The following is a 23,271-nucleotide window of genomic DNA, read 5'->3' as shown; positions in this document are numbered from 1 at the left end:
AAGAAGCCATGAACTATACTGCTAAGAATGAAGGAATAAATGAATCCAAATCGGGAAGAAATAAAAGCTTTTTCTTACAGCAGCCAATTTCATCTAATAATAAAATGTGATGAATTTAATATTTGTTTCAAATCAACCAGTGCCCCCCATTATGCTACATTGAGATTAAAAAGCATTACAGCTATGATTTTTCTGCCCCAAATTCATAACCTGAGGAAGTATAATCATGAGGAAACACAGCATATAAACCTAAGTTGAGGGACATTTTCAGTTCAATTCAGTTCAGTTCAGTTGCTCAGTCGTGTCCGACTCCCCACGACCCCATGAATCACAGCACGCCAAGCCTCCCTGTCCATCACCAACTCCCAGAGTTCACTCAAACTCACCTGCATCGAGTCGGTGATGCCATCCAGCCATCTCATTCTCTGTCTTACCCTTCTCCTCCCACCCCCAATCCCTCCCAGCATCAGACTCTTTTCCAGTGAGTCAACTCGTCGCATGAGGTGGCTAAAGTATTGCAGTTTCAGCTTTATCATCAGTCCTTCCAATGAACACCCAGGATTGATCTCCTTTAGAACGGACTGGTTGGATCTCCTTGCAGTCCAAGGGACTCTCAAGAGTCTTCTCCAGCACCACAGTTCAAAAGCATCAATTCTTCGGCGATCAGCTTTCTTCACAGTCCAACTCTCACATACATACATGATCACTGGAAAAACCATAGCCTTCACTAGACGGACCTTTGTTGGCAAAGTAATGTCTCTGCTCTTTAATATGCTATCTAGGTTGGTCATAACTTTCCTTCCAAGGAGTAAGCGTCTTTTAATTTCATGGCTGCAATCAGCATCTGCAGTGATTTTGGAGCCCCAAAAAATAAAGTTTGACACTGTTTCCACTGTTTTTCCATCTATTTCCCAAGAAGTGATGGGACCAGATGCCATGATCTTTGTTTTCTGAATCTTGAGCTTCAAGCCAGCCTTTTCACTCTCCTCTTTCACTTTCATCAAGAGGCTTTTGAGTTCCTCTTCACTTTCTGCCATAAGGGTGGTGTCATCTGCATATCTGAGGTTACTGATATTTCTCCCGGCAATCTTGATTCCAGCTTGTGCTTCTTCCAGCCAGCGTTCCTCATGATGTACTCTGCATATAAGTTAAATAAGCAGGGTGACAATATACAACCTTGACGTACTCCTTTTCCTATTTGGAACCAGTCTATTGTTCCATGACTAGTTCTAACTGTTGCTTCCTGACCTGCATACAGGTTTCTCAAGAGGCAGGTCAGGTGGTCTGGGATTCCCATCTCTTTCAGAATGTTCCACAGTTTATTGTGATCCATACAGTCAAAGGCTTTGGCATAGTCAATGAAGCAGAAATAGATGTTTTTCTGGAAATCTCTTGCTCTTTTACACCATAACAAACCTATATTTCTCAAAAATAACAAAGTCAAGAAAAGCAAGTTTAGTTCAGTTCAGTTCAGTTGCTCAGTTGTGTCTGACGCTTCGTGACACCATGGACCACAGCACTCCAGGCCTCCCTGTCCATCACCAATTCCCGGAGCTTACTCAAACTCATTTCCATGGAGTCGGTGATGCCATCCAACCATTTCATCCTCTGTCATCCCCTTCTCCTCCTGCCTTCAATTTTTCCCAGCATCAGGGTCTTTTCAAATGAGTCAGCTCTTCGCATCAGGTGGCCAAAGTATTGGAGTTTCAGCTTCAGCATCAGTCCTTCCAATGAACGCTCAGGACTGATCTCCTTTAGAATGGACTTTTTGGATCTCCTTGCAGTCCAAGGAACTCTCAAGAGTCTTCTCCAACACCACAGTTCAAAAGCATCAATTCTTTGGTGCACAGCTTTCTTTATAGTACAACTCTCACATCCATACATGACTCCTGGAAAAACCGTAGCCCTGATTAGACGGACCTTTGTTGGTAAAGTAATGTCTCTGCTTTTTAATATGCTGTCTAAGTCGGTCATGACTTTCTTTCCAAGGAGTAAGCGTCTTTTAATTTCATGGCTGCAGTCACTATCTGCAGTGATTTTGGAGCCCAAAAAAATAAAGTCTGACACTGTTTCCACTGTTTCCCCATCTATTTGCCATGAAGTGATGGGACAGGATACCATGATCTTAGTTTTTTGAATGTTGAGCTTTAAGCCAACTTTTCACCCTCCTCTTTCAGTTTCATCAAGAACCTCTTTAGTTCTTCTTCACTTTCTAGCATAAGGGTAGTGTCTGCATATCTGAGGTTATTGATATTTCTCCCGGCAATCTTGATTCCAGCTTGTTCTTCCTCCAGCCCAGCGTTTCTCATGATGTACTCTGCACATAAATTAAATATGCTAAAATAAGAAAAGCAAAGACAGACCAACAAACTGTTTGAAATTGAGGAGATTAAGTGGAAAGCTAAATTCCACTTGTGATTCCAGATTTGATGGGAAAGAGATTGAGAGGGAGGGAAGGAAAGATGGAAGAAGAGAAGGAAGGAAGAAGAGAGAAAAGAGGGAGGAAGGGAGGCATTGGGTTGTAGGAAATTTGGGTGAAGAAATACACAGTAACTTTTAATTCTGGTTTTTGAAAAGATTTTGTAATGCTGAAAGTATTCAAAAATAAAAAATATAAATCATTAAATCAGTCAGATTACCTTTTAATAAGGAGCAATATAGTAAAAGCAGCACTACGACCAGATTTTGCTATTCATACCTTAGAATGATGTGTATCTTCTCAAATATTCTATGATGATAGAAATAAAACAATCTGGCAGTATTCATACAAAATTAAGTTGTATAATCAGATTTCTTCATTGCCCAGACTTTATTTCCTCTCCTCTTTTTATTATTTGTGTCCTCAGGGATCAGCTAGTGTGGGATTGAGGAAACCAACCTATTGCCTTCCTCCTCAGATCGCAGCTCTGTGCAGTTGACTACTGTTGCTTGTTTTATAATGGTCAAAGTGACTCAAATATCACTTGTTTTAAATTGGGTTTTGTTTTGTTTTTTGCTATTTCATGTCACAGTCCAAAGTAAATATGTGCAACTAATATGTGTTAGCAGTTTTGGTAACTATTCTAAAATAGTATTTTTCTTTTTTCACATAGGCTTTGCCCAGGACGGTCCTATTTTAATTCCTTTAAAATTTCTGCCACCCACTTTATGTGTAAAAGCATTTTCCCCAGAGGTTGTCTGCTGAGAGGGTTTGCTCCTAAATTTTCACTCTTCTGTTGCCATCAAAGAAAGACACAGTTTCATTTGGAAAGTTTAGTTGTTGGTCTCCATGTGGTAACAGAATTGTAATATATTAATTCCTGTTCAGCAAACATGTATAGAATGGTCATTGGGGGTGGATGTAGTGAACCATTCAGTTCAGAAAAAAATTAAGAAGATGAGCAAATTGTAAATATAAATTATAGTTGTGAAGTACATACACACACACACAACATAAGAGAGACCAAAATATATATTAGACAGTTAGATATTTATAAAAATTTGTATAGCTCTTACTGTTCCTGAAGCAATATAGTATAGTTCTAAACTGTGTAGTAATTCCTGAAAACTTTTCTTTATATGGCAACCTTTGTGGGTCCTTTGTGCATTTAAATCACTAGCCACATTCCTGCATAATCAAGACAATTAGAAATGAACATTGTGATTTCTTGTCTATGGGCCTTTTAAAATGGAAATTTCTCTTTTTCACTTCTTTGTGAGAAAGATTATTCAGTAAACACAGAAATTTTGTCAGTTTTGGTAGCAGGTTCTTTTCCGGATTGAAACAGATAAGCACACAATAGCCTAATTCAGGGAATGTTGGATAAGCTTTTCTTGACACAGAGACCAAGAAATGTGAACATTAACAATCTTAGGTTGGGGTAGAGAATGGAGGCCATGGCACTGGATCTGGGGTTGAGGATGATGTTTTTCCCAGCATCTTGAACCCTTCTTTAAAAAAAAAAAATATATATATATATATATTTGCTTATTTGGCTGCACCAGGTCTTAGTTGAGGCATGCAAGATCTTTTGTTGAGGCACATAAGATCTTTAAGTTGTGGCATGTGGGATCTAGTTCCCTGATGAGGAATTGAACCTGGACCTCCTGAATTGGGAGCACAGAGTCTTAGCCACTCAACCTCCAGGGAAGTCCCTTGAGCCATTCTTATAATGGGAATAGTATACATAATTCCGGGCTAAGCAAATCGTGGTCTTTTCCTCTCCATTACTATTTTCAGAAGGAATTGATTAAAATAAATATTTTATTCCTGTTTGGCCAAAGGATTCACAAAATATTAAAATTAGATTATAATATAGAAGGATCAGTCTCATCTGTTGACCTTGGGCATATTGAAAATATTGGGAATTTGGGGGCAAAAAATAAAATATCTACAGGTATTTTCTTTCCATACATCTTTTAGCATTCACCTGCTTTCCCATTGTATTCCTTCATGTTCAGCTACCAGGAACAAGAGCCTTGGTCAGTAACACAGTTTCCTTTTCCCAGACATGGGACATTAAAAAGCAAATTATCTCACAAAAAACAAATAAGCCAATGTACCAAAATATAAAAGTTTAGAAATACCACTGGGTAATGGTGATGGACAGGGAGGCCTGGCGTGCTGTGATTCATGGGGTCGCAAAGAGTCGGACACGACTGAGCGACTGAACTGAACTGAACTGAACTGAATATGATATTAAGATATCAGCGTCATTTCAGAGCAATTTTTTTCTGGAGGATATATTCAAAAAAGAAATTATTTTTACTTTACCCTTTGTTATTTTCCAAGAAGAATTTGGACAGTAGCTCTCAAGAGAACACAAAAACAAGGAAGCTAGCTAAAGATGATGTATAATTAAATATACTATGTGTGTTCTTTTTCCCTACTCAGACCCCAAATTATCCAATTTTTAACTCATCATATTTTAAGCAATCTTGACTCAAAAAATAAAGGGAAATTAACCAATTATATCTTAACATGAGGGTTTTGTTTTGATATTACAGTCTCTCATCAAAACAGAGTATTTTTCAAAAGTGAGTTTGGTGGCAGGATATAAGGAAAACTTGTTTGCTCCAAGGCTGAGCAACTAGTCAGATAGATTGTATGAATCTAAGAAGAAAAAAGTATCTAGAATAAGTCAGTGACATGAGTAGAAGACAGAGACAGAGTGTAAGGGAAGAATTGACCAGACTCAGCAACTAAGAAGATCAGGAGAGTTAGCATGTGGGATTTCTGATTGGATTTTTAGCCAGAGTTTAAGGTATTAGTCACAGTTTTAAACATCTTTATGTTTAAGGTGCCTGGGACACAGTCTTTTACCCAGTGATTTGTTCCATTTTTTATGCTATGACTTAGTGCAATTTTGGAGAATCGATTTTAAGTTTTTTTTAAAATGCTATAAGATTTCTTTTAATTGTATATAGAGGTGGTTCTATTCATAAGGAGATAATTGACATGCTTTACAGTATTATACAAACACAAAACTATTTGACCAGTCTTCCAGAGTGATGTAAATGATGCAACTAAAACTGGAATTATAGAGGAGATACTACATTTAGTTATTGTAGAGATAATTTATTACTATGTTTTTTTTTAACATGTTATGTATTGAATGATCATTATCAGTAAGTCAGTTTTTGTGTGAATATAGAGATTTATTTGACTGTAACTGGACTCATTCAATATTATTTCAAGAGGAATTAAATACAAACCCCGGGTTTTGCACCAAGTGTCATAAGTTATATTTAGTTATCAAATTTTTATCTGAATATATTTGATCCACATCTATATTTTGATATTGAATTATAGGCAATAAACTACCTAGAATGTATTCTTATTCTCTTAATCAACCTCTTTTTGTCTCACACACACACAAACACAGACACACTCATATCTCCTTTATCCTTCAAGAGTCCTTTCTATCTAATGAACAGTAATCCTTCCATAATATTGTTTTCAGGGTTCATGCCATCAGCCTATTTTTATAGATCAAAAACATTTGTAACAAATTCCTTCAGAAATTTAAACTAATGGTTCTGTATTATACCAAAATTCACTTAATAGCAAATAAAGTAAAAGAGTTCCTTGTAATTTTATTTTATATTTTAATATGCTTTCATATATATGAATATTACATATTTGCAATATTCTTTTATGTAAGAAGATATCGTGAAATTTTCCTTAAATTATTATGTAGATTCAATAAAAGATGAGTTAACCAGAAAGATATGTGTCTTTGGAACCTATTTTTAAAAACTTCCATCTCAAAATGATTTACTATTTCCAGGATTGTACACACACACACTCACTCATCTGATAGACTAGGGATTGTCCTATTGTTTCTTAGCATTTTGGGTCTGGTAGGAAAATAAAAACTAATCATATGTATTTCTTAGTGTTTTTCAAAATTATCCAGGAAGATTTGACTTCATCTATTGTTTCCCACAATGACCCTAAAGAATTTCTGGTTCATATACCCATTCTGAGAATGCATTGAGTTATTCAGTCTATAGAGATTATTATCACAGTCTGGTTTTCATAAATGTAATTGACTTCCTATTTTTTTAAAAAAAAGTAAATTAGAAGTATATTTTAAATTGAATAAAATAATTTTTATCACAAACATTGAACTATTATGTTAGATTTCTATAATGAGTCTTCAATAAGAGGATCAATCTACTTTTTAAAATTAATTAGTTCCATAAACTTGCAGAGATTGGAAAATATGTCCCTTAATATACTTAATCAATCTCTATATATCTCTAAATATTTTCTATGTAATAAATTAATAATCTATAAAATAAAACATTTTGTAAAATACTTTTTACTTTTTCATTTATATTTCAGGGAAGTAAAATTTGCCACCACAAAATGTGTCTTTGGAATGAGGATTATTTTAGGCTGTTTATTTTTAAGAAACAAAAGACTCAATAAGTCTTTCTTTACCTCCCCCTTGAGCTGCCTAAAGAATTAGATACAAGGGTCCATAACAGGAAGTGAACTGTCCCCAGGGATAGCTATGAAGAATATCGGCTCAATGCTGTAGGGAGACTTTAGCAGTTCATATAAATTAAAGTTAGCTCTGTGTCCCATGTCTCTGCCTGGTCCATCTTTTTAAAATTTAATATAATTTTTTAATTTTTTGGTTTTTAGTTTTTACAATGTTGTGCTGTTTTCTGCCACACAACAATACAAATTAGCCGTAATTTTATATACATCCTCCTCCTCCTTCCCTCCCTCCCAAGCCTCCCCCTGATCCCATCCCTCTAGGTCATCACAGAGCGCCACACTGGGCTCCATGTGCTATACCACAACTTCTCACCAGCTATCCATCTTCTGCCTGATAGTGTAAATATGCTGATGCTACTTTCTCCCTTCATCCCACTGTCTCTCCCCCACTGTGTCCACAAGTCCATTTTCTACATCTGCATCTCCATTTTGCCTGGCCCATCTTCACGTGAATCTCCTTCATTCCCTTTGAAGTCCCAAACCAGCATCCTCTTTTGTCTTTAGCTGAAATGGCATTTAAGGTGAAGGCTTCAACCATTTTGGCAAAGTTTTCCTGAGTCTTTCTTATGTATACATGTTACTAAAGTTTGTTTATTGGTTCCTTCAGAGGTAGCATTTCTTTGTGGAAAGGTCAGCAAGTTTCAAGACCGTCAAATTTATAATGCCCCAGGATCTTAATACTAAAACAGCAGATAAAAATATTGTATTCAATAGTTCCTGAACATAGGGTTCACTTTTATTTATGCCGAAAGTAAGGAAGCCACACTGCTTTCACAACATTCCAAAATTGTGAGGTATTCTGAAACCATGTCTCCTATTAGTATAAATATTAGCACTTTTGCCCTTGGCTAAAGTACAAGCCGCTGTAAGAGAGTATAATTCAGCGTGTTGGGCTGAAGTAGCCATAAGCAAAGCTGCTGTCTCAACACTATCAAAAGGAGTTGAAGTAGCAACCCAGCACAGTATTTCCCATTGTTACCTTTTAAATAAGAACCGTCGGTGAACCGTGAGAAGTAAATGTTACCCAAAAGAATTTTCTGCAGATCATCAGGAGGAGTCAGGAGGTAGTATATCAGCATTAAGCAGTTGTGAGGGACCTCATCAGAGACAGAGGGGAGAAGAGTAGCAGGGTTAAGGTTGTTACAGCATAGAAGAGTTATGTGAGGAGCAGTTAACAAAAGAACTCCATAAGACATGAGGTGGCTGACAAAGAAATGTTGAGTGTGATGAGAGTTTGGGAGGGCTTCTACTCTGTGGTATACAAAAATAGTTAAAGGGGATAGCAAGTTCCTCAGTGGCCTTAATCAAAAGGGCAGTGGTCATAACGGCTCTAAGCCCATGGGGATATCCCTGTGCCAGGGGGTGATTTGCTGACTATTGCATGCATGGGTCAGTGGTGGTCCCCATGTTTATGAGCGAGTACATCCAAGGCATTCATTTCCTTTATATATATATATATAAAAAAAGAAAAAGAGAATCTGGTCTTGAGGATATCCAAGGGTCAGGTAAATTCATCAAACTCTTCTTTAAGGCCTCAAAGGCTATGTCATCATCCAGTTCTTCACATAAAATTGGGTCAAGGTTGTTACTGTTGAGTAAAACATATAGAAATTTGGCCATAAGAGAGAAATTTTGGAATCCAGTTTTGGCAGTAACTGACTAGCTTAATTCCAGGAGTTGGTGATGGACAGGGAGGCCTGGCATGCTGCATTCCATGGGGTCGCAAAGAATGGGACACGACTGAATGACTGAACTTAACTGAACTGACTAGCTTAAGAAAACCTCAGAGTCTGTGCTTAGTTTTGGGTTTAAGGAAATTTAAGATACCATGAAATCTATCTGGATCTAGGTAAAGTCCTTGTTCTATTAATAACATCAGATGCCCTTAATATCAAGCCCGGGTTTGAACAAACTGCAATTTTCCCTTGGAGACCTCATGTCCCTTTAAGACTGAAAGTCTTAGCAAGTGGTAGTTGCCTTCTTGTAAAAAGGCTTGCAGAAAGCAAGGAAGCAAATCTCCACATATTGCACCAAAGTAGAACCTCTGAGGAACTTTGTGTCATCCAAGTCATCCTTCAGGATTGATAATAATAAAAACTCTCAGCAAAACCATCAGACATTATTTTACTGGCTAGGTGAATTGTTTTTCTTCCTAAGTGAAAGCAAAAGGTTATTGGCTATCTTCAACAACTGGAATACTAAAGAATGTGCCACATAATCAATTACTGTAAAGGATTCCCTTCCAGCAGGAATGGATATCAGTAGAGCATAAAGGTTAAGAATAACAGGGTGTCAAGGGATAACAATTTGTTTATTGCTTAGAGGTCCTGGACAGACTTTCACCTTTGGCTTTTAGGTTTTCTCATCAGTAAAATGATAGTGTTACAGGGACTAGTACAAGGGACAATGAGGCCTTGAGCCTTGTAATCTTCTATTATGGGCTTCATGCCTTCTTTATTGTAGGGTATTGATTAATTCTGGGAAAAGATTTTGAGGGATCTATTTGAACTTTTTTTTTTTAATTTATTTTTGGCTGTGCTGGGTCTTAATTGCGGCACGCTGGCTTTCTCTAGTTGTGGATTGCTGGAGCTTCTCCTGCTGCAGAGCCTGGGCTCTAGAACACCTCGCTCAGTAGTTATGACACACGTGCTTTAGTTGCTCCACGGCATGTTGGATCTTTCTGGTCCAGGAATGGATCCAACCCGTAGCCCCTGCATTGGAGGGCAGATTCTTAACCACTGGACCAGCAGGGAAGTTCCCATCTGAATCTTGATAAGAGATGTGATGTGGAATTACCCATATCAGTTGATGATTTACCCATAAGAAAGGTGGTAACTGATTTAATAGTGCCAAAGATCAGTGTTTCCAGAACCAGCCCTCGTATCATCAGAGACAGAATGAATAAAACATGTCAAAGGGTAATTTAATTCCACTGGTAGTTTACTTTGATGATTGCTGTAAAGTTCTAAAATTGTCTTCCCCTTTTGGGAGAGAGCAATTCTGGCATGATACTTCTCTAAGAAGTCTTGGCCTCATATGATGTGTATCTTTCAAAGGTCCTAAACAAAGGCAATAGATTCAGAGACAGGAACCTCTTGAGGTTCAACTCCACTAGTTGAACTTTTTAGTATTCCAAAACAGAGCTGCTTTACAGGAGTGTGTTTGAACATGAAGAGTGTGACTTTAGTGTTATTTAGGACTGGAAGAGATTCATCCCCAATCTGGAGTAATATTTCTCCAAGCCGATCAAGAGGGAGGGTTGGGAAGAGCCCCTGTGGTCCTTTGGAGCCCTGTCATTGAGAAGGGGAAGGAACACAGAAAGGCAGGTTGGAAAATGGAAAGTGCCTGCCTCACTTGAGTTTGTAACCATCTCTTTTCCAATTTCCTGGCTCTTTTCAATAACAGAAGAAACCAGGGTAGTTTGGGTTTTGTTTGTTGTTGTAAGTCATATCCAACTCTTTTGCAACCCCTCCAGGCTCCATTGTTCATGGGCCTTCCCCAGCAAGTATACTGGAGTGGTTTGCATTTCTTCTCCAGAGGATCTTCCTGACCCAGGGATCAAATCCATGTCTCCTGCATTGCAGGCTGATTCTTTACTCTGAGCCACCAGAAAAGACTTAGGTTTTGTTTAGGGATCTTCATTTGCTGGAGCTGAAGATTAAGAATGTTGATGTTTTTCCTTTTAGGTGACTCATTTAGAGTGAGAGAGAGCTGGCTTGTCAGATTAACTAAATCAGGAGTGGATGTGGTTTCCCATTCCATCCTGATTCTTTGTACTAGAACAAAAGGTCTCAGTTTAGCCCATTCATAAATATAGAGTTTAAAGTTACCAGGATAGAATCAACATCTAAAAGAAGAAAAGAATTTTCTCTAAAAATAATCTGAAGTTGATTGTAATAGTTGTGACCAGTTTCATCAGATTTTTGTGTGCAAGCTTGAATTTTGTCCAATCAACAGGCTTAGTTAAATCCCTAGAAATTGCCTGATGAGTCACCAGTGATTGCTTGAGCCTGATCAGATAGTAAAGAGTAGCAAGCTACTCTTTCAGTTGTGATTCTAGAGACCTTTCAGGCTATTCTCAATTAGCAGTTTTCATCCAGTACTGGGTCTGGCCTTCACCAACAAAATTATGAACTAGCTGATATATGTCAGACAAACCAAATAGATAAGTCTGAATGACTATATTAAATTTCTTAGTAATTCTGTGAGGATCTTTTCTTACTTTGGGAAAATCTTTGACTATGGTTTCAAGGAAAAGGGAAGTTTGGCAAAAGAATTAGTGTGGAGGAATTTAGCATATAGAGAAGGTGTAGGTGATGTAAGATCTTCCCTGGAGGCTCAGGGGTAAAGAATTTGGCTGCAGTGCAGGAGACCCAGGTTCAATCTCTGGGTCAGGAAGATACCCTGGAGGAGGAAATGGCAACCCCATCTAGTATTCTTGCCTGGGGAATCCCATGGACAGAGGATCCTGTCGGGCTACAGTCCATGGGATCCCAAGAGTTGGACACAACTTAGTGCAACTAAACCACTGCCACCAGCAGGAGATACAGAGGGAAGGAGGGAGAGGCACCAGGGGCAGGTCCCAAGACAAGGAAGCCAGGGATGGAGCATGGGGTTTGAGAAGCAGTTTATCTTTAATTTTTTTTTTTTTGGCCTCAATTCATCGTAAGCATCTTATTTTGCAGAGAAGCAATTTTAGGCTCCTGATAACATTTGGAAACCTCAGAATACCAATTAAAATAAGTATTGCATTAAGTTTCTGGAAATGTTGGATCATTGTCCAATTCGGTTTTAAGAAAAATGAGTTTGGGGATTTTAAAAATTCCCCATAATGGCCAATGATACTGTAAATCACCTTTAGTTAGGTTGGTCCGTTTGGTTAGAAATATGCCTGAGGAAGGACTGTAGTTTTTAAACATAAAATTGGCCAGAGTCCCTGTAAATGGGCATGCTCAAAACTTTAGATGGTAGGGATCCCATTTCTCAAAGGTTTCTACCTAGAGTAAAAGGATAATTTTCAAATAGCATAAACATCTCAAGCAACTCAAACAGCTCAAACAGCCTGCAGGGCTAATACTAGCCAGTTCAGAAGGAACACTCTAGTTCTGAAGGTCCCAAGTCAAAGTCTGCTCAGTACAGCTATAATATAATATAATATAACAGCCCAATTCAAAGGGAGTCAGCCCAAAGGCTTAATAGCACAGTGCCAATAAAATAGCCCCTCTTCCAAAAGGAATTGAGTCAAAGGCTGAACCCACACAGTTATAATGAAGCAGCCCGTGATCCCAGTGGAATGAACAAAAAGCTAGCCAATTACAGGAGGAACAGCCCCCACCTCCCATTCCAGAAGGAATCCTGCCAAAGATGAGCAGTTCCAATTCAAAAAGGCTAATTTCAAAAATCAGGCAGATGCCAAATAAGTACTCGCACACATACAGAACAAAGTCTTAGCCAGAAAAGACATAGCCTTAAAACAGATCCCCAGTAAAACCTGGAGGGCTTCAAAATGCAAATAGGACAGAAGCTTACGTCCAGAAGAAAGACTAACTCTTAAATCCCAGGGCTGACAAGAAAAGCAGTGAGTAGCAATAGGTTCAAAATGAGCATCACACTTGTCTACAACCACTAGCCTGGAAATCATCAGGGGTCTTCTCTGGATCTCCGTGCAGGCCACCAAAATGTTGATTTAAATAGACTGCCAGCAATTTCTCCAGTAGAAATGGGTTTGCTTCGGATTAACAAAGAATTGCAGTTTGGGGTTTACAACTGTGGCGAGCCACATGCCAGTCCCCCCACAGCAAGGAGAGAAGGACTTTTTTAAAAAAGGGAAAAGGAAGGTGGGAGCATATACTAAACAAAGAGTCTGTTGGAGAACTTTGGAGAGTTTGAAGTATAGTGGCTTTTCAGGGACTGAGTTGTGAGAGTCTCTCATTGGCTGAGCTCTTGCCAGACAAGGAAAGCTTTTCTTCCTGTTGGGCTCTGAGAGCTCCCAATTCTATTTTAATTGAGGTTTCTGTTTATCAGTTTTATACTACCCATCTCCTTTTTTCAATTGCCTTTTCTACTTTGTCAGTTTAGATCTTTGTAAACCTAGAAAATCCCATGGATGGAGGAGCCTGGTAGGCTGCAGTGCGTGGGGTCCCTAAGGGTTGGACACGACTGAGCAACTTTACTTTCACTTTTCACTTTCACACATTGGAGAAGGAAAAGGCAACCCACTCCAGTGTTCTTGCCTGGAGAATCCCAGGGACGGGGGAGCCTGGTGGGCTTCCGTCTGTGGGGTTGCGCAGAGTCGGACACAACTAGAGTGACTTGGCAGCAACCTCTCCCCACCCTCATTCTATTAATCAACATATATTCCTCTTCATTATTAAATTCACTATGAAATGGAGCTTTGAACTTTGGAGAAATATGAATCTCAACTTTTCAAGAATCTTCAAATGTTCTATATTGTTTTCTAATTTCTTATATTATCTCAGTTTAGCACCTTGGGCATTCTAAAATGTAATCTCAAATTATAATCAGCTACAGTGATTCTTAACCATGGCGCATCATCAATAAATATGTGCATATACCTATACATGCAAAGAGTTGCATAGAATTTTATGCACATGTCTTAGAAAAATACCCCTGTTCTGGGCCCTCATATCCTGCCACTCTGCCACACATACCTCAAATTCCAACCATATTAGACCATGAACAACTTAAGAACTGACAGTTTTTATGCAAAAACACACCCTCATACACACCATGATACTATTTCAAATACCCTCACCAAGTAAGTCAGCCCCTAGAATGTCTCCCTTGAGGTCTTTCACAATGTTTCCATTCTCTCTTTACCTGTTACCTGGATAGCTTGGGAAACGTTTGGGGAAGATAAATATCATTTTCCAGATTTAAGTCTCTGCTATTCTTCCTAAAGTAAATTAGTTTATTCTGGTGGAAAATAATTTTTCCCTAAAGAACTTGGGTTTCACTCATCTTGATGAAAACAGGTTTCAATTTTATTTAAATTTTATATCTGTTTGACTCATGTCAACTCAAAAGGGTGTTCTTTGATGTCTTTTGATTTCTATTTTCCAGGTTTCTTGAGCACAGGGGATCAGGCTGCAAAAGGAAACTATGGACTCCTTGATCTCATACAGGCTTTAAGATGGACTAGTGAGAATATTGGATTCTTTGGTGGTGACCCCTTAAGAATCACTGTTTTTGGATCTGGCGCTGGGGGTTCATGTGTCAATCTGCTGACTTTATCCCATTATTCTGAAGGTAACCGTTGGAGCAATTCAACCAAAGGTATTATGCAGGTTGCAAATTTTGACAATTTTGGTGTCTGCATGCCACCACCATCAGTAGTATGTGATGCTCTGTATATATTTCTGTTTAAACTAAATGTTAGAATGAATTCAATAACTGTTTAAAACTTTGTTTCTTTAGCTTCTCTATGCATGTTTAAATTTTTGTCAAACTCTTTTCTTTGTTTCCTGTGGAGCTTGGTATGGATGCCCTTACAAGCACACTTCAGAATAATTAACATTACAGTAATTTTTCTCTCCTCCAAAGGGTGATTCTGGGGAAAATCAAAGATGTTCACAGTTCTGTTATGTTGATTCAGTAACCCAAATCAAAGACATGGGTTTTTTAAAAAGTTATTATTTCATGCAAGGCTTGTATATAATCTATTTTCTAGACGGTAAACTTTTTAAACCCTTTACTAGTATGAAGATAATAAGGAAGCAGTTGTTAGCTAGTTCGTCTGGAAACATCATTTTCTCTTGTCTGAGTAGAGGACAGACGTTTGGTTATTTTGCATGCATGATCCAAAATTGTCAAAGCTTTAAGGTCACTAGTAGAGCTTTTGATTAAAAAGAAAAATATGTTTGATTTTGTGCTTTTTCTATTTTCAACTCCAAAAATGTTATTTTTTTCCCCCTGAAGCCTGGCAAAACAGCCTGGAGCACTGAGGCTGGTTAAATCCATGAAATATTGTTTATGTCTCCATTTTCTGGCCTTGACATCTTTTTTCCAAAATGCCTGTGCAAGGCTTATCATGCTGGTCTTTATGAATTCCCATTTTACCATGAGTTTAGTCACCCATTCTTATATCATTATTAAGTTGAAATATCCACAAGAACAGAGGTGTTTTGTTGGAGAAGTCTGTAAAGTAAATACTTTTTCTTCATTATATATACAGAATAGATAGGAAAAGAGAGAATACATATGAACATAGACCATCTTATGTTTTCTGCTTTTCCATTGTCAGTTTACAGATATTAAGAAAGTATACACTGTCAGTTTTAAATCATGAAGCTCATCAGTTTGTAAGACTAAGTTTTATTTTATGAGCACCAGACACAGAATATTTGTTTTTGGCATCAAAGACACATTAATGTCAAGTTTCAGAATAACAGTCATTAAATGAGTTTATATATTTGGAGGATCATATATTATTATTGACTTAATTTGTAGACATAATTTATGTAACATCTCACTTTTATTAGTAGAGTTCTGATTTGAGATAACAAAATGACACATGTAGGAGAACTCTTCCAAAGTATAGAGATTTTGATCTTCAGTGAAATGACTTATTTTGAAATAATAAAGTTTGTTGTTTTTTCCTTAATTGAACAGATTAGAATGTTCTAGCTTGAAGACTATACTAATGCCAGTACTTATCTAGCATAGCATTAGCCAATCTCTTCAACTTCTTAGGGTCATTTGGTCTCAAAGGCTATTTGCACTGATTTTTTCTAAAATTTTTTTCTAAATGTAAAGTGAACATGGGTATCAAAGCCATTTTCAGCCAGTATAAAAATAGCATTTTATAAAGAGATGAATCAACTAGTTTATCAGCTAGTGTTGCTATTCATCAATCAATCAATGTGGTAAACAGTGGCAAATGGCTGTGCAAACAGGTTGAAAACAGCATTCCATCACACACACTCTTCAAGGAAATCTATCCATGCCTGGCTAGATAAATGTACTTATGTGTGATCCAGTTCTAAGCTTATTTCTAGTAACAAAGCTGCCTAAATTGACCAGGAGATGCTCAGAAGGGATCTTGGAATCATCAGGCTAATTTTATCTCCATTGCAGACATAGACTTTAAAATTTGGGAACTTCCCAGAGCTGCAACAATTCTCAGGCCTGTAACAATCATGCATACAAGCACTCTCACTAATGATAAAATATGTGGATTTTCCCAGTACCATCTCAATGGCATATTTCAGACTATATTAAATGTGATATGTATTTTTTTGGTGTATTTAGTTAATGTCATTAAGTCCCTAAAATGGGAAAGAATCTTATAGAAGTCTTATTTTAGCTATAAAGATTTTAAGCAGTAAAATATTTATCTGAGTCAATGTTGACAAACACAATTTTACAAAGTTATTAGTAGTATAGGTATTCTCTTTGCTGTAGCAAACTGAAAATATTTTCATAAAGATGTCAGAAATCAAAACACATATTTATTATTATTGTTTGACTTTTTGAGTATTTTAGAATTATCTGGAAACATTATTACAGGCATTTTGAATACATATATGTGTTTGGAGAAAAAAATGAAAACTTTGCTTCTAATTTAGTTATAGCACCTTTGTGAAAAAGAGTTCTTATACATTAACACACATGAATGATTGAGCATGTATTTGACTAACTGAACTACAAAGCTGTATTTGGAAATTGATAATAAAGGTAATTTATAAAATAGAATAGATAAATTATATTTTTAAAATTAGAATTTTATTAGAAAATACCATAATAAGTAAAGTTCGTTTATAAATTTGAATGGTATGCAGCTTTTATCAAGCTGCATATGGGACCATGATTTATAATTTTTAAATGTAATTAAGTGAAAAGCAGTGGACCATGTACTTTTCATCTTTTATGATAAAATATAGCAGTGCACATTCAACAGTGGAAAAAGTTAAATCACTCCCCGCCCCCACTAAATCCTTTGGCTGATGGTTTTCTCTTTAACCTAGCAAATACACTGCAAATGTTATATCTTCCTCAGAAAGATGAGTATTCAACATACTGTGTCTGATATAAAGAGCTGGAAAGAGTATGTCTAAAGTGATATTCTGTTTTGTGTGCCTTTTAAGGTCATCCCCAGGGTATTAGCAGATTCCCAGCCCCGGTAGTTATATAAACATATCAACAATTGTTTTCAAATAGATTCTGATTAAAACAAACACACAGAGCCATTTTGAAGAAAGATACATGCAGCCAAATTGGAGGAAATATCCTCAAAAGACAATACAAAGTCTGATGTAGAGCTAAAGGGGAGAGAGCCCCATCTGGTTGGCTGTGACAATAACATAGGTGTTTACATGCTGAGCAAATAAATACTTGAGACTTCTTTTACCACTACTATTTACACATTCTCCCTTTCTCCTTGCTTACTGCCTTTTTGAGACAGTGCACAATTTATATATCTTTCTTCTCAAAGTAGTTGCTACTGAAAGCAGAAGACTCAAATCCATCTTTCCAATTCATTGTACCCTGGGGATGACTTTGTGTACCTTCTCTTAAGCAAAAATGTCTCTATCTCCCTGTTTCTTGAATCATATCTGGGTTTTTATATGCACATCTCAAATATCAGATTTGATTGTTTTACCACAACATCATTCAAAAGTCATCTGAAACGTTTTGTTATTTTTTTTTCTTCCATAGGACTTTTTCAACGAGCAATAGCTCAAAGTGGAACAGCCCTTTCCAGCTGGGCTGTTAGTTTCCAACCTGCAAAATATGCTAGAATGTTGGCCACAAAAGTTGGTTGCAATGTTTCAGATACAGTAGAGTTAGTGGAATGCCTGCAGAAGAAGCCTTACAAAGAACTTGTTGACCAAGATATTCAACCAGCACGATACCACATAGCCTTTGGACCTGTGATTGATGGTGATGTGATACCGGATGACCCTCAGATACTGATGGAGCAAGGAGAGTTTCTCAACTATGATATAATGTTAGGAGTTAACCAAGGGGAAGGATTAAAATTTGTTGAAAATATAGTAGATAGTGATGACGGTATATCTGCTAGTGATTTTGACTTTGCTGTTTCCAATTTTGTTGATAACTTATATGGATATCCTGAAGGCAAAGATGTTTTGAGAGAAACCATTAAATTCATGTATACTGACTGGGCTGACCGTCATAACCCTGAAACCAGAAGGAAGACTTTATTAGCTTTGTTTACAGACCATCAGTGGGTGGCACCAGCTGTAGCTACAGCAGATCTTCACTCAAATTTTGGTTCACCCACATATTTCTATGCCTTTTACCATCATTGCCAAACAGATCAGGTTCCAGCTTGGGCTGATGCAGCTCATGGAGATGAGGTTCCCTACGTACTAGGAATACCCATGATTGGACCTACAGAGTTATTTCCTTGCAATTTCTCCAAAAATGATGTGATGCTGAGTGCAGTAGTAATGACATACTGGACAAATTTTGCTAAAACTGGGTAGGTACCTAAGGAATGAAGTTTGCTATACTTTAGTAAAAATATCCTCTTAAGCACTTAAAATATACATGTTTTGTGTCCAAATGATTTAATTTAATAGGTTAATGCCAACGATATTTAAGTTCCTTTATTCAAAATTTATATTTGTGGTGTTTCAGAAATCACTGCTTTATTCTTACTTATAAAGCTTATTAAGAAAGTCTTTTATCTTTATTGCGTTACTCAATAATTAAATTTATTTTGTTTCTTTTTTTAATTACACAGGATTTATAATTATTATTATTCAATAATGACAAGTTTTATAGAGATTTTCAGTTTACAATACTGTATGCCTTTTGATCCTCCCAAGTACCTTGTGAGGAGAGCAGGTCAAATACCATAATCCCATTTTACAGAAAAAGGGCCTTAGGCTATGAAAGCTTCACATCAGTTCAGTTCAGTTCAGTTCAGTCGCTCAGTCGTGTCCGACTCCCCACGACCCCATGAATCACAGCACGGCAGGCCTCCCTGTCCATCACCAACTTCCGGAGTTCACTCAAACTCATGTCCACAGAGTCGGTGATACCTTCCAGCCATCTCATTCTCTGTCTTACCCTTCTCCTCCCACCCCCAACCTTTCCTAGCATCAGAGTCTTTTCCAGTGAGTCAACTCGTCCCACGAGGTGGCCAAAGTATTGCAGTTTCAGCTTTAGCATCAGTCCTTCCAATGAACACCCAGGATTGATCTCCTTTAGCATGGACTGGTTGGATCTCCTTGCAGTCGAAGGGACTCTCAAGAGTCTTCTCCAAAGCCACAGTTCAAAAGCATCAATTCTTCAGTGATCAGCTTTCTTCACAGTCCAACTCTCACATCCATACATGACCACGGGAAAAACCATAGCCTTTACTAGACGGACCTTGGTTGGCAAAGTAATGTCTCTGCTTTCTAATATACTGTCAAGGTTGGTCATAACTTTCCTTCCAAGGAGTAAGCGTCTTTTAATTTCATGGCTGCAATCAGCATCCGCAGTGATTTTGGAGCCCAAAAAAATAAAGTCTGACACTGTTTCCACTGTTTTTCCATCTATTTCCCATGAAGTGATGGGACCAGATGCCATGATCTTTGTTTTCTGAATGTTGAGCTTCAAGCCAGCCTTTTCACTCTCCTCTTTCACTTTCATCAAGAGGCTTTTGAGTTCCTCTTCACTTTCTGCCATAAGGTGGTGTCATCTGCATATCTGAGGTTATTGATATTTCTCCCAGCGATCTTGATTCCACTTGTGCTTCTTCCAGCCCAGCATTCCTCATGATGTTCTCTGCATAGAAGTTAAATAAGCAAGGTGACAATATACAGCCTTGACGTACTCCTTTTCCTATTTGGAACCAGTCTGTTGTTCCATGACCAGTTCTGACTGTTGCTTCCTGACCTGCATACAGGTTTCTCAAGAGGCAGGTCAGGTGGTCTGGTATTAGCATCTCTTTCAGAATGTTCCACAGTTTATTGTGATCCACACAGTCAAAGGCTTTGGCATAGTCAATGAAGCAGAAATAGATGTGTTTCGGGAACTCTCTTGCTTTCTCCATGATCCAGTGGATGTTGGCAATTTGATCTCTGGTGCCTTTGCCTTTTCTAAAACCTGCTTGAACATCTGGGAGTTCACGGTTCACATATTGCTGAAGCCTGGCTTGGAGAATTTTGAGCATGACTTTACTAGCGTGTGAGATGAGTGCAATTGTGCGGTAGTTTGAGCGTTCTTTGGCATTGCTTTCTTTGGGATTGGAATGAAGACTGACCTTTTCCAGTCCTGTGGCCACTGCTGAGTTTTCCAAATTTGCTGGCATACTGAGTGCAGCACTTTCATGGCATCATCTTTCAAGATTTGAAATAGCTCCACTGGAATTCCATCACCTCCACTAGCTTTGTTTGTAGTGATGCTTTCTAAGGCCCACTTGACTTCACATTCCAAGATTTCTGGCTCTAGGTCAGTGATCACGTTATCATGACTATCTTGGTCGTGAAGATCTTTTTTGTACAGTTCTTCTGTGTATTCCTGCCACTTCTTCTTAATATCTTCTGCTTCAGCATTAAAACTCCAATCCTCACCTGCCAATTCCAAATCCCAACTTTTCCCACTGCTGTCTCTGCTAGCCTGCCTATGAGAAAACTCACTTGTACTTGAATTTTTTAATCTTTGGATGTGTAGCAGTCCATGAGTAAAAAGAAAAAGAAGAAAGTGAGATTTACTCAAATTGTGTTATCAACCATTTAACAACCTGCCTGAGATGGAATTCCTATTTCTAAATTAACCCAAGTTATATTGCTGCTGCTGCTAAGTCACTTCAGCCGTGTCCGACTCTGTGTGACCCCATAGACGGAAGCCCACCAGGCTCCCCCGTCCCTGGGATTCTCCAGGCAAGAACACTGGAGTGGGTTGCCATTTCCTTCTCCAATTAAAGCAGTCTAAAGCCTTGCTGAGTTACCTCTTCAATTAAATGTTAAACTAGTGCTATTGTGATTTTTAAAAGAATAAAGCAAATTTCTTTCTCATAATTTCTCTTTTCTAGTGACCCAAATCAACCAGTCCCTCAAGACACAAAATTCATCCATACCAAACCCAACCGCTTTGAAGAAGTAGCATGGACCAGATATTCCCAGAAAGACCAACTTTATCTCCATATTGGATTAAAACCAAGAGTTAAAGAACATTACAGAGCCAATAAGGTAAACCTCTGGTTGGAGCTGGTACCTCATCTGCATAATCTCAATGACATTTCTCAGTATACCTCGACGACAACTAAAGTGCCATCAACTGACATCACTTTCAGACCTACGAGAAAAAATTCCGTATCTGTCACATCAGCCTTTCCCACTGCCAAGCAGGATGATCCCAAACAACAGCCGAGTCCATTTTCAGTGGATCAAAGGGACTACTCAACAGAGCTGAGTGTCACTATTGCCGTTGGAGCATCACTGCTTTTTCTGAACATCTTGGCCTTTGCAGCCCTGTACTACAAAAAGGATAAGAGGAGACATGACGTTCACAGGAGATGCAGCCCTCAGCGCACGACTACCAATGATCTGACCCATGCACAAGAAGAGGAGATCATGTCCCTCCAAATGAAGCACACTGATTTGGATCATGAATGTGAGTCCATCCATCCACATGAGGTGGTTCTTCGGACCGCCTGCCCCCCAGATTACACACTAGCTATGAGGAGGTCACCTGATGATGTTCCCTTAATGACACCCAACACCATTACAATGATTCCCAACACTATACCAGGGATTCAACCCTTACACACATTCAATACATTTACTGGAGGACAGAACAATACTCTGCCCCATCCCCACCCCCACCCCCATTCACATTCAACAACCAGGGTATAGCCAGATAAGAGAAACAAACTATTTTTTTGATGGATTGCGGTAAAAGATTACTGAAGATTCCTTGGCTTTCAACCTACAAGACTCTCACTATTTAAATAAGGAGAAATATTATGTGAATATACATATCAAGAACTTTGGGGGTTTTGGAAAAAAAAAGAATTGTACATATATACACAAATCAACTTTAAAAATGAATTTCAATTGCTTGAAGCAATTGTTCTGAATGATACTTTTTCATTCACATTCAAGAATTAATTTTTTGAAGATTTATGTTACATAATGGAATTAGGCATGTGGAACACCAAACAGGAAAGAACTATGTCTGAAATATAAAATAAAAAAATTTTTAAAATAACCATGAATATGCACAAGGGACACACCAATGGAATGTCAGATAATTTTCACCAGTTTTTATTTGGAGCTGTTTTATTGTGTAGACCATATTTACATATTTGGATAAGTACACAAAGCACCAATGCTGTTAATGGCCTTAGCGGAGGCTCATGCTGAAATTTGCCAGTAAAACAAAGAAATTTAAAGACTGGCAGGTACAACATTATCACATAAGTGCTGTCAGTATAAAGTTGTGGGGATAAAGGAAACTGGATATTTTTAGCACGATGTGCATGATAATTTATATGCTTGGTGGCTGTGCTGCTGATTAAGCCGTAATTAAAATTCTTCTCATCCCATTGAAGTTTTTAATAGAAGCTTCCTCCATCAATTGGCAGAACCTAAAGAAGAATTTAGGGGGCAAAAGTAATTACAATAAAATAATTCACAGTAGTTTTGATAATAGAAGGAATTAGTTACTAAATGTATCTGAAGAAACTATAGGTATAGTGGTGAATACTCGCTGATATGAATCACAGAAAAAAAAATTCCCTGTGTTTTTAATGTTCTTTTCATTTCTAAATATTTTATAGAAATATAATCTTAATTGGACATGTGTTACAGGATCTATAATTTGCTGTGGTTTTTGTTATTCTGTATTTTGTTCCTTTGGGTAAGGTGAAGTGTGTCCAAAGAGTAACTTGCAAGTCTTTATGATCTGAGGATGCCCCAAATTACCACTCTGATTACAATTCTTAGTTCATTGATTTACTCATGTTGCATGACAAAATGTTTACTAATAATAATTCAATATAAAGTTATGTCCCTCCTCACGTCACTTATCTTTCTCACTGAGGTTCATTCACTGGAATTTACTCACACAGTCTCAATAGAGTGCAACGTAGATAAAGAACCTAGGAGGAGCGTCAACACCTGGAGGATTGTAGTCTTAAATGTACGTGTGATTTTAAATGAATATTCTAAGACCACAGAAAACTCTTCATCCCCTTGTTGTTTACCAGTAACAGTATATCACAGACCTTTCCAAATGTTTGTATATGTAATCAGATGTACATTTATATTAAAAAAATTGAGATGGACTTAAAGAGCACA

At 37.7% G+C, this 23,271-nt stretch overlaps 1 protein-coding gene across 1 annotated transcript in view; it reads left to right on the top strand.

Annotated features, from left to right (window-relative positions):
* LOC148778828 (neuroligin-1) overlaps positions 1–22,569 on the top strand; it is a 35,668-nt gene extending 13,099 nt beyond the window's left edge. The window contains exons 2-4 of the mRNA XM_088832961.1: positions 14,075–14,287; positions 17,669–18,458; positions 21,003–22,569. Of these exons, the coding sequence (XP_088689087.1) occupies positions 14,075–14,287; positions 17,669–18,458; positions 21,003–21,825 (1,826 nt within the window). The 3' untranslated portion in view covers positions 21,826–22,569. The remainder of the gene's footprint in view (positions 1–14,074; positions 14,288–17,668; positions 18,459–21,002) is intronic.
* Positions 22,570–23,271: the final 702 nt, after the last annotated feature.

The sequence above is a fragment of the Moschus berezovskii genome, chromosome 1 (genome assembly GCF_049115385.1).
Source record: "Moschus berezovskii isolate FMDL1 chromosome 1, NW_MosBer_1.0, whole genome shotgun sequence".
NCBI classification, from domain to species: Eukaryota; Metazoa; Chordata; class Mammalia; order Artiodactyla; family Moschidae; genus Moschus; species Moschus berezovskii.
This window is presented reverse-complemented; position numbering and strand designations above follow the sequence as displayed.